The 17323-nt window shown below is 41.5% G+C and overlaps 1 protein-coding gene across 1 annotated transcript; it reads right to left on the bottom strand.

Moving 5' to 3' along the window:
- Positions 1 to 8134: 8134 nt before the first annotated feature.
- Positions 8135 to 17223, bottom strand: prrc1 (proline-rich coiled-coil 1). Its single transcript, XM_030354355.1, has 9 exons — positions 17162 to 17223; positions 16538 to 16652; positions 14902 to 15270; positions 14084 to 14229; positions 13026 to 13128; positions 12335 to 12498; positions 10958 to 11061; positions 9383 to 9485; positions 8135 to 8788 (listed from the first exon to the last, which is right to left on the bottom strand). The coding sequence occupies exons 2-9, from the start codon at positions 16632 to 16634 to the stop codon at positions 8579 to 8581; spliced, it is 1296 nt and encodes a 431-aa protein (XP_030210215.1). The 5' UTR covers positions 16635 to 16652; positions 17162 to 17223; the 3' UTR covers positions 8135 to 8578.
- Positions 17224 to 17323: the final 100 nt, after the last annotated feature.

Here is a 17323-nt window from a genome sequence, read left to right as displayed (position 1 = left end):
GAGGGCGAGCTCGCGAGATGTGGCCGCGTCCTGTACATGTGGGTGTGTCTTGGAACCGCGGTGGAGGTGAACGAGAACGAGAGCTCCCTTTTGGTCTTCAACAGACTGTACTATTTCGATATATTTTTATTAAGATAAAGGGAAAACTAAAGTTAAGCTAGTTTTAAGATAACTTTAATTTAGGGCAAGGCAATGGAAGTGGCTGGCATGCCTATTTAATAGCCCTAATAAATAGGCCAATTCTAGCCACTATCTTTGGTAGGCCTATTTATTATTATTTGTTATGGATTATGTATTTTCTCACTTTAAGAAAGTAATAGTTAATAATAGGTATTGAAATGCTTTACCACTCATTCACTCTTAAATACCTAGTAGGCCTTAAGTTAAATCGTTTCATATAATATAAAGCAAGTTGTGGGTTTTGTTATACAGCATAATCTAAAGGTTGTTAATTAGTTATGGTCTCTTTACAAATGTTGGACTGTTGGTGACTCTCTTTCTTTACTGCCACCTTTATTCCTCCTCTTTCTTCAAGTAACCTTTAATGACTGTAACTCCCAACCCACGATAAGCCCACTCCCTGTTTTTCTACAAGCATCTCTTAGCCTTTACTGCCTGTCCTTATATTGCGTGATACGCAGTACCACCAAATCCATAACGCATTTACTTTGTATTTCCTAACTATTTGCATCCCCGATTTTTTAACTAGTACCACCGAGGATAGTATTGCTTTAATACCCAGGGTGAGAGAGGAGGACCTTTTCAGACTCTAGCTGCCTGCTAACCCAACTGTGACTAAGATGACCCCTTCAGTGTTTGCCTTCCTCATTAGCCCAGGAAACCTCTAATCCAGTTAATGCTGGCTCCTTCCAGCCAGGCACTCATTACTGTTTGCAGGGCCAAGCACCACAATAGTTTCTCTCATTAAATCATCAGCTCTGGTTCTTTCTCATACCCATGCCACCATGAAGGCATCAATCACGCTTGCGGAAATCAGTCAGATGTTGTTGGATCTGGGTTTGACTTGAGTCTGTTGTTATGTTTGTTTTGACTAATCACGTCGCTAGAGGCATGGATCTGTATGTGCACAATTGGCAAACACTAACTCGGCCATTGGTAGTAAAAGTGTTGCAGACAAAGGGTCTTTAAAGGATTCAAATCAGGCTGTGTGGACTGTCCAATTTAGAAATGCACACATGCAAATTTCTTCTGAAAGCTTAATCCAATGGTGCAAATTAGTTTTCTTGGGTATAATATGACAGGAAATAAGTTGTAGCTCCGCCCCTTGTGGTTCCTGGTTTCCGGCCCAGGATCTGTGGCGTCTCCAGCCCAGAAATTATACGATAAAAACCGTTGGATTGCTTGATCCAAGATTGCTATTGGTTTGGAAAGGGACGTTACCCTATAGAGTCCTGTGTCTCTTTTACCCTTCTACTAAAGTCTTAACTCTGCCTTTGGTTGTCATGGCATGGAACGACGCACAACACCAGTCAAATGAATACCATTGACTCAGACACCTGTAACTCTACAAATAAGAGGCATCCTAAAAATACGATCTCATACCTTATAGTTCACATCTGAGCGTGGCAATGGAGAGCGTATTACACAGACGGATAGTTTTTCAGGCCATTTCAGGGGAAGCCTCTTTCACCGGGGCCTGTTAGTGATGACAGGTGGTTTTCACAACGCAGGTCTCCTTGGGGGATGGCATGAGTAGGGAGGTGAACAAAGACCAGTTGCCCGGGCCTTGCCATGTCAAGATCCTCAACTATTCTCTAGTCACCCGTTTCCCACAATTACGCCCATTTCTCTGGAGCCACAGATCATCAGTAACACGATCAAGCCTTCTGTATTCTGGAGAACTGAAACACAAAGAATTTGACTGGGTTAAAAGAGGAATAGAAAAAATGCATGACATCATGAAAATCCTTGCACTGCATTATAATCATAGTTAAAACTCTATTTGTTGTATTTGTTGGAAAACATTGATGGTGGAATATTCTCGCAAATCCATAAAATTATTAAACTGCTTTTATGATCAAGCCAGGCTATATTTATACTTTATATAGACTACAATTTGTAGAAATAACTGGTGTATTTTGAGAGCTGAGAACACCTTTATTAAAGAGTGTAACCAATAACTTTGGGTTTAGCATGGAGAATCACCTTTTTCACCTTTGTTTAGAAGAGGTATTACCATTATCTTGCCCTCATGACTGAAATCAGTGTGGAAAAAAGCAAAAACCCCACTATGCCTTGCTCACCTCAACTCAAGTAGAATCTGGGTGGGCTTTATGACAGCTCCAGGAAGAAAGGAGCCCCCTGCATTTGACTTCGACTGACCTACTTTATGTGTTAAGGTTAAATAGTTGATCCTACAGTAGAGGTTAAGAAATAGCCTGCTTTATGAATGTATTCCACAGTATTATTGTCAGTGGGTAGAAGGTATACCTTATTGTCTGAGTAGAAGTGATATTCATTGTGCTCATCCATGTCACATCTTTATGTTAACTCATGTATGTGGTGTAGCCATTAGTTATCTCTGATTATACTTGTTTTACTTTACTCAAGTCTGTTTATGTCACACATGTAAACTACCTCAAGCCAGGGATGGTTGACAATTTCATCTCATCTCGTTTCATGTATAAGGTGACGAGTGGATTTCAATCAAAGAGCACCTCACTGCTCTACATCTGATATAACTGTAATGTTTAACATGTAAATACTTCACAGTGTAATCTACTGAGGACCCGGAGGAGGAGGATAAGTCCATGTTCAGTTAATGGGGAGCAGGGATCAGGAACACAAGGGAGGTACCTCATTTCTAGGCAATCGGGTCATGTTAAACACAGTTTATTCTCTCTAATCCCTGTTGTGAATGAACAGTGACTAGTAGGTCCACTTGTTTACCATTGGCTAATGAAACTATCATTAGGCTGATTTGACCCTAATCATTATCCCACCGTTCCCATTTGAGAGCATTTTCAGTCTCAAAATACCTGTGGGACTCCATCAAAGAACCTGCTTGTTCCCCTCTCTGAGGCGTTTGGATTGGCATGTTATTTTACAAATGCAAGTTTCCATAGACGTCTCCAGACCTTGAGTGAAGTAGTATTCCAGATGTATTTCTTCAGGAAACAATGGTATGGCTACACAAAGGACAAAGAAAAAAACACACATCACATTGAACCAGTTTTTTGGTTGTTGTTGCAAGATAAGTAATCTATAATTTGTTTCCTATGAAAAGTGAAAGTCCTACATGGAATATGAAAATGACCTCCGTTAACAGTAAGCAGAGATGTGAGGTAGGGTTTGACCTCCTGGGTTATTTTTGTTGCAGCCCCTTCCAAATAGACAGGTCTAGGAGTCGTCACATACCTCCAACAAGTGTGAGTATCCATGGGGAGCCTAGATTTTCAAAAGGGTGTCCTACTTACCCATTATGTTTATGCTTGACGCCTTTACTGATGCTAAGTGGGGAGTAATCGTTTTTTTATTCTCACTTGGCTCTAAAATGCATATGTAATGTAAAAGGGAGGACTGCATTCAGAGGTATGCTCTCTGAACGTGGACATACCCTGCTTTCACTGCAAGTCCCACTGGTCTAATTATGCTTTGACATTTAGACACACAACACTTTCTACTGACTAGGATTATGACGTCAATTGTTGTTCATTTGTCTATGTAATGTACTACTCCGTTTATTCATTTAGCAGAGGCTTTTATCCAAAGTGCTGCACAAAGTTTCTACAAACAAGTGCTGTAAGAGCCAGAATGACGAGGTAAAACACCTGTTTTTGTTGCAAATGCATATAGTTATTACATACATTTTCAGTCTTTCACCAGCCAGAGCGGAACTATCCACTGGGCAAGGAATTGGTTCCTTGGCTGGAGGAAGGTGTTAATTGTTCTTTTTTGGCCTGCTTTTTTTTTTTTAACAAGAGCTGAAAACTTCAAATAACTCACTAGTAAACAAAGTGGGAAAAGGTTATCAGATTAATAAATAAAGTTAAACCTTTCTAATTTGAATTGTTAGGACTGCGCTTGTTTAAAGGGATTAATGGTGTGCTTAGATGTAACTTCTCGACAGGCTCACAGCACACAGATGAATGTATCGGTGGTAAGATCTGTTATTGTGTGTGTCATCATGCATCGTTTGTTTTGACCATAGGGCTGGCCTTTCTCTTAACAGGGCGTTGTGCTCTTTACTCTGACTTGACCCATTATATGAGGTGTTACCAAAACAAAGAACCGACGCAGCATCACAGTCCTGTGTCTTACACACTTGATAAGCCACAGTATGTTGCAAATGTTTTCCATTTGATTCAAAATGCTGCTGTTGGAATAAAGTGTTATCAGGATTGAGTACCCTGAAATGAAAGATGAAGAGTCTGGCAAATGATTAACTGTAGATACACTGGGAGGAAAGTGAACCTTTATGTTGGGAGGTGTTTCAGCAGCAATGTGTTTACACTCACTTTTTACAGATGGATTGTTAACACAAAGCAAGTGGGTTGCCATCACAAATATAGTGCAGGTGGAAATATTTATTCTTGCCCATTGGACTGAAGCTGCTCCAGAAAATAATAGATAGCCTGCATTGGGAAATTGGCAGAACATTTAGTCGTATTGCTAATTCAAGTTAATGTGTATACTTAATGTATTTTGTACTATAACGCTATTCTATTTGATGTATGTTGAAATGGGGGGAAAGGATATATTAATGGAAGCTGAGAAAATGAAGGTTAATTTCAGAAACAACTCCAATCACATTTGACCAGATTTGTGATTTTTAGATATTTATATATATATAAAAAAAGAACTTCTTAGCTAAGCATCTGCCAAGGTGTTACAGCGTAAAAATGGCGGGTAAGTAGGACCCACTTCTGAAAGTTCGAGGCTCCCCCTGCATAGTAACACATTGTGAAGGTATGTGACAACTACACTTGTAGATTTTGAAGTGGCTGCAACATTTAATCATGTCTGGTGGGATGTGCAGGGCAAACATATGAATGGTTTATTTATCAGTTACTGCGCTAGGTGACGGTGATAATCAGGAAACCAAGCTCTATCAGACCGACTGAAGGCTCCCAATGTGTTTCAAAATATATTTTATATACAGTATAAAAGCCAATTAGACTCATGATGGAGATAGGCAATGTTATAATTTAATCACCCAATTGAGAGGCATCTCATTCAAGGATAGTGCATAATCTAAAAAAATGATAAAAGTAAGTTTATTCATCCGTTAAATATTTACTTTTAAATGTTACATATCCATCCTTGCAATAGTTCCTCCAATTGGGGAAAAGATCTTGGTTGTGGTTGGTTTTGTAATCCTCCATATCACGTTTTAAGTGCCTTACAATAAACTAGTAAAGGTTAGAAAAGTAAACATCTCGGTTTACAATACATACTTTATGGTTCTACCTAACTAGGAAGATATTAATCTTTTTATAGATATGTGCACAAATCGACCACCCAAACCACATTAATTTAATAGAAGGCTAGTAGAACAGCAGTAGAACAGTAAAAACCAACCACTAGAATGGAAACTTTGCAGGGTATACGATCAGCTACTGGTGTTTGTTGTGATCGCACACAAAGGCAAGACGGACTAACATTTAACTTGCTATTGAAGCCTGAGAGAATGAGTCAAACGGGGCATTACAGTAAACAATAAGACATAAATATTGATGGTGATGAAGAGCTCTGTGTTCTGGTGTTTATGTCAGGGCATATTCCCATAGGGTTAGCGTCATGTCCATCAAATCACCACATCACCATCATGATCTTTGGCACACCCCAAAAGGAAGGCTACGCTAGGGCATAGAGCATCCATGTAAGTAAAAAAAAAAGGGTTTAAAGGGAACATCATTTCTGCCTGATTATTTAATGGTGTCAATCTCCCTCTAGTGGATTGGATTTTTTGTATTTACAGTAAGCCTTTATGCTCTAAAGGAGTAGAGATGTATTACACATGCAAGTATATTTACAATAATGTAAATGTAAATGCAATGTAAATGTCGCAAATATAGGAATAAAAACGTTGAAGCGATCATATTACGTTGTAAAGTTGTTACTATGCACAGACTTAGTAACAGGTTCACTCATAGCTGTTGCAACATGCATAAAACGTGGAGACCCATAATTAATGTTATTAGCGAAACCTGTGTTAGTCATAAAATGACGCAAATATAGGAATAAAAACGTTGAAGCGATCATATTACGTTGTAAAGTTGTTACTATGCACAGACTTAGTAACAGGTTCACTCATAGCTGTTGCAACATGCATAAAACGTGGAGACCCATAATTAATGTTATTAGCGAAACCTGTGTTAGTCATAAAATGACACTGTGAAAAAGGTCTGTAGCGCATATTTCAAGCTTCCCATTTCAGAGAACACCCTGGAACAAGGTGACTTTGTATAGGTGCATAGTATACTTGTGGCTGATGATGGAAGCAGCCTATAAATGTTAGCTTCTATGGAGCATTGTGTTAGAGGACCTGACATGACTCATTTGGTAATGGCAGTGGCAAATTTGATCATCATGCATCAATATTCTGCTAAGCATTGTTATAGAAATGGCTAGAAATCTATAAAACAATTTCAGTACCAATACGAGTCAGCATTAAAACTTTATTTGTATTAAAAAAGGCAACAGACAATCTTCATAAGAATCAGTTTTTCTTCCAATACATTGACCTGATTTTCTTTTAATGCATTTGAAAATATAAGCGATATTTCAGTGATTTTAAAACGGGGAATTCCTAAAATGTGTAAAATTTGCTCCTGCCATAAGTCATTTTCTCCTGGGCCCTGGTTTTGGCAGTAAGTTCAGCTGAAGGGCTCCCGTTCAAAAAGGGTGGATTATTGATTTGATAAATAAATATCTTCAAAATATTTCTAAATAACAATTAAAAAAAAATGATGAATGAATTGATGTTCTTATGCCCTCTTAGGACCCTAAATATATGCATAAACACAACCACAAGTTACTGGCCAGAAATAATGAAACTTAAAAGTCGCAATGTGTAACATTTCAACTGGCTCGTAGCCTAAGATTACCTGGTCACATCTTTAATGTGTGCCGATTGATTGTTATCAATAATGTTCAATCAATCAATAAAGTCGTAATAATAATCGCATCAGCGATATGTTCTACAAATAATAAATGATAGCCATCCCTTAACCTTATTTGTTTACAAGAATCTTACCATCAACACCCCCATAACCCATCCCACTCACATAACCCCGCCCACCCCCATAACCCATCCCACTCACATAACCCCGCCCACTCACATAACCCCGCCCACTCCCATAACCCCGCCCACTCCCATAACCCCGCCCACTCCCATAACCCCTCCCACTCCCATAACCTCTCCTACTCAAGCAACCCAACCAGCCAAGCTACGCTAGTTTATGTCGCACAGCCATTTAGAATTTAGAGAGCACTGTTAATTCGTTTTTTTTAATTCTGAAGGTCTCCCGCATACTAACTAGAAGGGGCTCAATGTTACACATTGCGACTTTAAATCCTTTCCATTTCCAAATCAATTATACACATTTCTTCAATGGCTGACATCGCTAATCAACAGCGCAATAAATGCAGTCTTATCAGGTTACAGCAACACATCTTATCAGTAAAAGATTTGCGCTAATTGGCAACTTATAAATCAATCAGGAGACAGCTACTGAATGCAAACTACAAGGCAACAATTGTAATCAGTTACCAATTGGATGCCCACAATTGAGTTATAATCATTAGTTCAAGAAAACGTTCCCAGTAATGCTTAAGATCAGTTAAGACTAAGACTTGCAACACTGATTACAACTAAATCTAAACTCCATACCCATTAGATGCACTGCCTTTTATTTTTGTTCATGTAACTTATCAATGTATAAATGCATTTAGAATTTGACATTTGATTGACACGGTCAAACACCTCAATAAGGGGAGCATCATGGGTCTGAAACCCATGATGAGTGCTGCCATGGTTACCGTCCACAACAGCAACCAGAGTGGTCCTGAGGGGATGGGGGCGGGGCTTATCATTTCATGGTACCACACATAACTGCGGCAGGAGGGAAGGGTAAACACTATAAAAGCTCCTGTGAAATGTTTCAACAACTGGGGAAAACATAAGGCATTTATTGACAGGAGACAGGACTGCAGCAGAGGAGAGTACATAGAAAAGTGGAGAAAAATGAACAGACACACAACCAAAGAGGTTTGGTCGAACAATGAAAAAGAAGTCATATGAAAAAGATTCCAGAACAACACGTTTATCTCAAAAAAAGAAAAAAAAGATATTTTGGCATTCATTTGTAATTACGTTGACTTTGTCGACACGTCAAATCAATAAAAACAGAATACGATAAATGTGCATATGGCTTTGCATCATAAGGACACAGAGTAGAGAAACTGGGCAATAAACGGTAACTGTCCAAAACCATTCTCCCCCCACCCCTCCTCCTCCTCCTCCTCCTCCTCCTCCTCCTCCTCCCATTAACTGGGATGTCTTAGGAGGGGGGGGTGGTGATGGTGGAGGTGGTGGAAGTGGTGGTGGGGAGATTCAGTGAGCTCCGCCGGGGAGCTTCTGTTTGTACATGCCGGCCAGGGCCCGGGCCGTGCTCTGGATCATCTGTCTCCGGGACATACCTGTGACGGCCTGGTGCCAGTCCGTGTGGCTGACGTTGGGCATGTTGCGCTCCAGCACCTCCCCCACCGTCACCAGCAGGCCCGACCAGCGCAGGCTGTAGTCGGGCGGGGTCAGCGACTGGGCCTGGAACGATTCAGAAATGAGAAAACGTTTTTTTTTTTTTTGTATGTTCAAGTTCATTATAGAGGACTTTAAAAACAACAACAGTTGAACAAAGTGCTGTACTATTCGACCATCTAGTTATAAAACAAACAAATTAAAAAAGCACAAAAAGGGACACACAAGACAATAATATAACTTATATGGAGTTATCGCAAGAGAACATAACTGAGTTTTTAGGAGGGATTTGAAGATGGGCCCTGAAGGGGTTAGCCTGACATGAAGAGGGAGTTCGTTCCACAGTTTGGGGTCAATGACTGCAAAACCAATCTGCCCTGTTAATCACTCATCTTCTCACATGTTTCGCCGATTTCTCCTGCTGCGATTTTTTATTAACAATACATTTTGTTGTTGCTGATAACATTACGTTGTAATGATAACATTTCAGGTTAAAATGGCAAGATAACGTGACCAAAACATACAATCATTTGACTTTATTTACATGTGGAATGCAAATCCGGATATGCTTTGCATTTGATCAGAACGAACAAACGCACACACTTTCGGACACAAACACACACACACACAAAGGTCCTGATATGAGCCCACGGTCATTACCTGCTGAACGTATTCCAGGGCAAGAGGGGTGGCCTGGGTGAACATCTCCAAGCGAACCCCGAGACCGGGGTCCTCGAGGATCAAACAGCCGATGTCGAACCATCTGATGAGAGAGAGAGAGGAACATTACAATTACAATTTACAATTAGGTCATTTAGCGGACGCTTTTATACAAAGCGACGTACATCGGTTAATACACACATTGACACACCGACGGCAGAGTCAACCATCAGTGTTTCCCCCAGCACTGTGTTGTTAAGGCGGCCGCCTTATCAACAATAGGGCCCCGCCTTGACTACCAATGTATATAAAATAAATAAAAGAAATTATCAATTTTTTTTTTTTTTTTTTTTTTAATTATTATGCATTAACAAAGTAGAAAACTCTCGTAGGGAAAGAAAACATACTTCCATCAGGTGTAAAAATAAAGATCAATAATGCATCGGTGTTCACAACAACACAACAATGGTCGTGACATCAAGCTTTTTTAATTGAATTTAACCAGGGAGACCCCCCCCCCCCCCCCCCCCCGCTCCTTGACCACCTTGACTAAGACATTTACTGGGGGAAACACTGACCATGCAAGGCGACAGCCAGCTCGTCAGGAGCAGTTAGGGTTAAGTATCTTGCTCAGGGACACATCAACACTTTCAAGACAACTGCTCCACCTCCTGAGCTAAGCCGACCCTAAGCCGGAACATAATGGCCACAGGTGAAAACACTTCCGCTATAACTGAATAATTGCATATGATGATCTGTAATCGCACAGGCATGAGCAACTAAAACTTCTAGGCTCTAACTTTAACAGAGGGATGGGTCTGCTGCAGAACAGAGGCCCCTCGTCCATATTAGATAACAAGAGAACCAAGAGTCTGGGATGGAGTTTCTGGTCGATTATTTGCTATTCTTCTGCATCTGAGGCGTTATCCCTCTCTCTCCATCACTCCCTCTCCCTTCAAATAAGTGTCCGGTCAATGTCCACTGATATTCGTTCGAAATGGTTTTATTGGTGGTTTCCATCAAGGCCGATAAAAAGAGACGATCAAGAGTTTGTAAAACAATATTTTTCTATGGTTAAAAATTGGCTTCAACACTCACACACTGTTGAATATGTTGAACATAATAAATAAACAGTTGTCAATTCATGATACGTTCTCTTCTCTTAGTGTTAACTGCTTAGCTGCTAGTAATATCGTTGTGCAGGAGCATTACAATCGATTATTGAAGCATGAGAGTTGCGATGCACACCGTGGCGTGTGCATCGCAAGTGTCCCAGAAGCTCAACCATTCTCTCTGAAACGAATTACTGCAATGCACTACGTTTACAAACGCACAAAAAAGCTGTGTGTACATACAGTCAAAGTGCGATATTTAAATGTATTGTCTAGTTTATCCTATCCTTTATTCTGTTACTCACCCAACCCAAATAGCCAACCATACCTGCATACATTGTTTATCCAATTGAATTTTTATTCAGCCCTGACCTTGCACTTTCCATGTATATCAAGTCCACTGGCTGCAGGAACGGCAGAGATTCCCTTAGGGGGTTAATAATACAGACGTATGGGATCGTACTTGTCTGGGAAGAGTTCAGCGATGAAGTTCTCCACAGACACCACCGGCTGCTTCTCATGGATGACCCCCGTCCGTCGCAGGCTGTCGATGCGCTCCTGGGCCCCCTATAGGGAGAGAGAGGGAGTGAGAGAGGGAGTGAGAGAGTGATTGAGAGAGTGAGTGAGTGAGTGTTGCGTGAGTGAGAGCCGACACCTCCGATTCAGAAGAAAACAAACCAATGGATGCAACAGCCGTTCACTAAATCTTTCCCCCGTTTTCCACATCATTGTCCATCTGAGGCATACATCCAGCCGCGCGTGCAATCATGAGCATTGGAAACATCGATCAGGCTGTGGTGCCCCGTGTTGCGTGACATGGTCCCCAGCTGTCCAGATGTAAAGACTAGAGCGAACACATTTTGGACTGTTCAGGCATTGTCTGACCTCTCTTACGCAAGTTATGGACGATGATAAATTAAACCTTATAGCCTCCGATATCGGTCAAATGTGTAGTATGATCCAGACACAACTATGTATTGATGACCTAAATCGAAATAATTTGACACAGTGACCACCATGAGAGACAAATGTTGTGTAATCAGATCCCGGCGTTAGTCGTTTTAATTGGCAAAGCTGATACGTAGGATTTACTTATGACGAGCATGAACAGCTTTCTAAAAAGTCAAACTTTGTATCACTACGTATTTTATATTTTGTCTGAAAAATCGTATTCAACAAACGATTATGTTGATATCTTTAGTTATTTCAACATGAAAGACTGAAATGGAAATGGCATGAAAGACGGAACCCAAGAGATACAGTATGTTGGGACAAACACTGGGGAACATTGTGGTGTGTAGCCCTCAGGTTTAATATCCTTTGTATCCAAAGCATTTCCAAGAATGCATGTCCAATAGTAAAACAAAATATATTGAAGATTAGATTTGATAGGATATGGTCAATGTTGTGTTTATGTAACAAAGGGATTTTTGTGAGACCGGGAGACTGAAGCAGAAGCTCTGCTCTTTATCAGGATCTCTTTGTAGCCAAAACACTCCACACCACCACTTCGGGCACTTTGACAGACAAAATGGAGTCGCATGGCTAAATGTCTTCAAAGTTGCATCTCCGGTTTCACACAGATAAGAACTCAGAAAAAAGAAAGGAGCTCGGCTTTGCATTGGTCTGCTGCTTAAGTGCGGAGGATCAGAAAAGCTTAGCTTCACTTTCCATACTGAACCAGGAATTTTGCTAAGCAGCGTCAGACATTTCCTGAATTATATTCAGGCATCGACAAAGCAGTCACACAGAGAGACAAAACCCAAGTGAGTGATGCCGTCCGTGGTCAGGACAGGAAATAAGCAGAAAAGGATGAAAACTATTGAGCACCCAAACTGACCTTTACGCCAGCCGCATAGCCCACCGGCTGGGGGGCGATGTTGGACTGTCCCGGTTCCCCCGTGACCATAGCCATCCCAAACACCTCCTGGAAGGCTTCCCGCACCGCCTCGACCTTCACCTCCTTGTCCGAGGTCACCACGATGTCAACGTCCCCGCCAGACCCTGAAACCAGAGACGCATGCATTTAGAGCTGGCTGTGAACTTGGCGCCAACACACTTGGCAACTGTCCGGAACGCAATGGATTGATGGCATTGTAATCCGCGACAGAACAGAGGTTGTGCATGTATATGTTGTTTGCGTTTCAATTCAGTCATCGGACCAAATTGACGGATGTTTTAATGATAAAATGTTGATCTCATCTTAAGTAAGAAGTCAGTTTGAGTGCCTCGATTTTTACTGATGAGATTTTTACAGAGTGAAATCAGACGTCCTGTAATGGAGCAGCAGGTATGGTTACAGTATCCTGCTCCGGCGTGATTGAATGAACCCCAGTGCCTGGCACTGCCAGCCCCCCATTAAGAACTTTACATTAAGTACTTTACAGCACAACATGTTGGATAGTATCATACCTTTGGGGAAAATGTCATATTAGTTTGTATTATATATAGAATGATTAATACATGGTCCTTGGCCTGGCTGTGTAGAATACTGTCTACACCAAGAGGGATGCAAAGGAAGGTGAACTTACTGATATAGGGCGCCATGCCAGGATCTAGCGTCGTGATCATGGACTCCACTGAGTGTTTAGTCCGGTCAAGTACCTGCTTAACCATAGGGTTACCGGCCACACCCTGAAAACATAAATACATAGGGGTAAGAACATGACTTATAACTGGAGCATAACATATAACTACGATTTAAGTTATTTGTGGCTCAGAATCCCACCGTAGAGTTGGTCATCTTGGCCATACATTACGAGCACGTTCTCATAAAGCTTAGTTGAGGTTAAATGGATGAGTTGGATGCGCCTTCGTATGAGCCGAGTAATGTTGTTTAGTTTCAAAATCTCGCTCCCTTCTGCCCTACATCCTCTTTAAAACATGAGACTAGTATAGAGCTATAGAAACCAAAGAATGCAGTGCAAGAAAAACACCTTTTGTAAATACAGTAGCCGTGACCTAATATCTACATGGGAGACCGCCCTCAACTCAGATCTTTAACTGATAACAAAAAGTAAAATGTGTGACCACCATATCTAATTTCAATATGGATATAATGTTTTGATATCTTCAAGAACAATTCAAAAATTAAAAAAAATCACAATGATTTTCAATTTAAAAATAATTAACTACATCTTGTCGTTGCTTCTGTTCTCTGAAGTCATCATGTGTGTGTGTTCTATTCCATGCCTCAGGGCTGGCCCTTGGCAGCTTTAAACACTTCCACACTAATCCTAAATCGCAGCCCTTCAGGGCCATGGTTGGTATAAACTCATCTCCAGGTGAACACATGGAAAACCCGGAAAAACCTGCCGGGACATATAACATATGTCTAACTCACTATGACTGAAGAAGGAATCTACCATCTCTACTGAACCCAACCTGCCATTGATTTGTGTTTCCTTTTCTTTCTTGCAACATAATGCTTCACTTGCCCTTTTGTCTTTGAACACCCAAAAGTAAGATACCGGTGAAAGCAATAATATTGTACTGGAACAAACCCATTTTAGCGGTATTGGAAGTGTATTGGTATTGAAAGATGGTCAACCAGCACCCAGGACTGTTCATTGACTGTGACTCGCAGTACCTTGAAGAACCCCCAGATGCCGCCGCCTGCGCCCGTATCCACGGTGACCCTGGGGTCTTCAGGCTCCTCGGGGAAGGTGATTGGCGAGCCTGCGTCGATGCCTCCCGACATCAGCGGCTGCTGCATCATGGGGTTGGAGACCACTCCTACAACAACAACAGAATATTAGATGCATCATTTTATTATAGATCATAAATAGCATTCTCAAAAAGGAAAGAAAGTTACAGAAAAACATTCTCACGCCTTCTTTGACACAATCATTACTCTAATAATACAACCATTTCACACTGATTACATTGAAAACCCAAACATATCTCCAAAGCTTTCCCCCCCTCCCCTCTAATCTTCCTAATACCAAGAATCTAGAAGACCCACCCACAGTATCATCTAATTAAAGTTTCAGTTTTGACTAATGACACATGGTACAAATATTAGCTTTGCATAATGGAGTGCCACAAGCTACAAAGTAGCGCTCACAAATGTTAGCATTCACTAAAGAACGAACAATGCCATCTAGTGGCCACTGTAACGCCATGCAAGATGTGAAACCACTGTCCGTTGAAAGGCCTACAACTGCTGAATATGTTGTATTTAAGACAGTAGCTAGACCTAGAAGGCCCTAATTGCAAACAATGGGCAGGTAAGCATAAATTATTTCTCTATCCTGTTTTAAACAGGAACATTTAAGTGAATGCCCAAAAATCGTTGTATTCATTCATTTAGTGTTAGGGTCATATGATATACAATAGATATAAAAATATATACACGCAAGCAAGTGGGGGTAGAGAACCACCTGTCACACCAAATCTTCATCTCACCTGGCATGGGTGACGGGTTTGAGAAGGTGGGCATCAACGGGGTCTGGGGGGTCCGCCCGCCGTGGCCCCGCGTGATGTCGTACCCCGCGCTCATGGAGAAGGTCGACGTGGGCGGGCCGACGGGAGGGGCCGACAGGACGGCGGCGGCGGCGGCGGGCGGCGGGCCGCTCGGAGGACCCAGGGACGGGACGGAGGGCGGAGAGAGGGGAGCGAAGGGGCCGCTGAAGGACTGGGAGGCGGCGGACATGGGGGAGGAGGCGTAGCCCGAGGAGGACATGGACGCCAGGGGGCTGCTGAAGGTGGCCGATGTGTACGGTGGGACGCCCGGGGCGGGGGACGCGCCGGGAGGGGATAAGGGGGTCATGTGACCTGCGAGAGACAAAAACACACCTTCTCAGTGATACAGGGACATTGAACAGTAGATACTGTGTGGGACAAGACATTGTTAGATTGTTTGTAGTAACAACTTTAATACATTTCCTTTATATATCACCCATTACTTTTAATTTGATGGGGTATAAAAACAGTTTATCAGAAAATATACGATCTAAAAGATGCCAGAAACAGGATGATAAAAATATCCAGTAGGTAGGATATTACAGTAAGGGGCAGAACTGTACCACCCCAGCTGAGTACAAGCTGCCAGAGCGTATTCTACCCTGTTCATAGATTTCCTGAACTGAGTCAGTTGCTGCTAACCAGTACAATTGCAAAAAACTTGGCTAAGTATGTAGCAACAAACCAGTCGGACAGCAGCTGTTGGCCAAGCACCTTGGCGATTTACAGAGAGAAGTCTATTTGTGCTTCATGCAAAGAGTTATTTGCAGTGCGGTCGCGCAGGCTTTTCCATTCATAACACAGCCTAAGGAAGATGAATCTACATTCAAGTGTCCCACTATGTAAATGTTCCTTCAGGGAGAGTCAGGAAGCTTAGTCATCTTTCCCATTCTGGGCAAAATAAGTCGCCACCTCCCAGGCTTGAACAGCTCACTGCCTTGAACAGCTAAAACAACACTATCAATGTCCCAATTATATTACTTGGGTGAAATAAGCCTACATCTGAAACGTAACTGATGACATACAATACCACAAATTGAGTAAAAACCGACCGTTTTAATTCAATTTAAAGACAAACTAAATAATAAAAACGATTTCTGTATTACTTAGAAATGTTAGAATACATCCTCCCATCCTATATGGGCAGGAAACACTTGGGTCTCCCTCTCCTCTCTAAATAAAAAAGGTACTGGGTTTGATGCCTAACCGCTACCAGCTCATTAAACTATAACAGAATTCAATGCCAGTCACTTTGGATAAAACGTCTTCTAAATAGTAAATGTCTGATTTGCCAGGGTCATGTAATATCAGAAACAAATCTTCTGAAACTGAGCAACATGGCTACATTTCCACAATACCAACATATAATCAAGGATTTCCGCCAGCCACAATGTTTTCAGCAGTGCTGAAAATGCATTGAAAGTAGAACTACTAGAATTTGACTGATACTATCTCAGAAACAATGTTTGAAAATCCAATGTGAGATTGGGATAAGAAAATTAACGTTACACATGGCTCTTGCAGCGTCAGAGAAACAACTCCCCCGCTGGAGTAGAGAGTGAATGAGTCAGTCACCTACCGATAGTTGGTGGAGGGAGATTGACTGGAGATGCCATGCTCAGGGAAGGTATCGGGCTGGCAGGCGGAGTAGTCTCTATACCACTCTCTTCCATCATTTTAGTCCCCTCCTATGTCTTCAGGAACAAAATATCAAATGACGATTAAAGGAGCCCTTAAATATTGATATATTTGAATTATTTAGATGTTCACGTTTAAAATCGCCGCTTTGCACAGGTCCTGCGTGGTTGGAGATTTGAACCTATAACTATTACACTAGTAGAGCTTCAGCCGACGATTCACTACCAATTCTTATCTTTCATCAAAAAAACCTTGCCTGTTGTTATGTAGGGTCGTTAATCAATTAGTTGTATCTGCTCTATGCATATGGGCTGAAGGCCATATAAAACAAATTATTTAATCTATAAACAATAAGATAAAAACTTATATGTAAGATACCGGGTTCATAACTACGATGAGTATGTTAACCACACTCCTAACGTCGTATAACATTTCGTTGAAAGTAATCAATTATGCTAACACACTACGGTTCAATCTACAATCTAATAGCTGACGAACAATGCGGATTGCTCAGTGTTCATATATGTTAATAGTTACTAGAGAATGAAAACCAAGAAGCTCTCACCTGTTCGTTCAGAGAGAAACAACCAGCAGGCGTGCTTTGATGACGTGATGTGTTGCCACGTCTGCCCCGCTGTCGTCATTTTAGTGCGGCCAGTTGCTTCACCTATCGCCTAGCAACCGTCTGCCGCTACGATGAAAACGTTATTATTTGTATAAATACATG

The sequence above is a fragment of the Gadus morhua genome, chromosome 4 (assembly GCF_902167405.1).
Source record: "Gadus morhua chromosome 4, gadMor3.0, whole genome shotgun sequence".
In the NCBI taxonomy this organism is placed as follows: domain Eukaryota; kingdom Metazoa; phylum Chordata; class Actinopteri; order Gadiformes; family Gadidae; genus Gadus; species Gadus morhua.
Note: the sequence above shows the minus strand (reverse complement) of the source record. Positions and strands in the feature narration are given on the sequence as shown.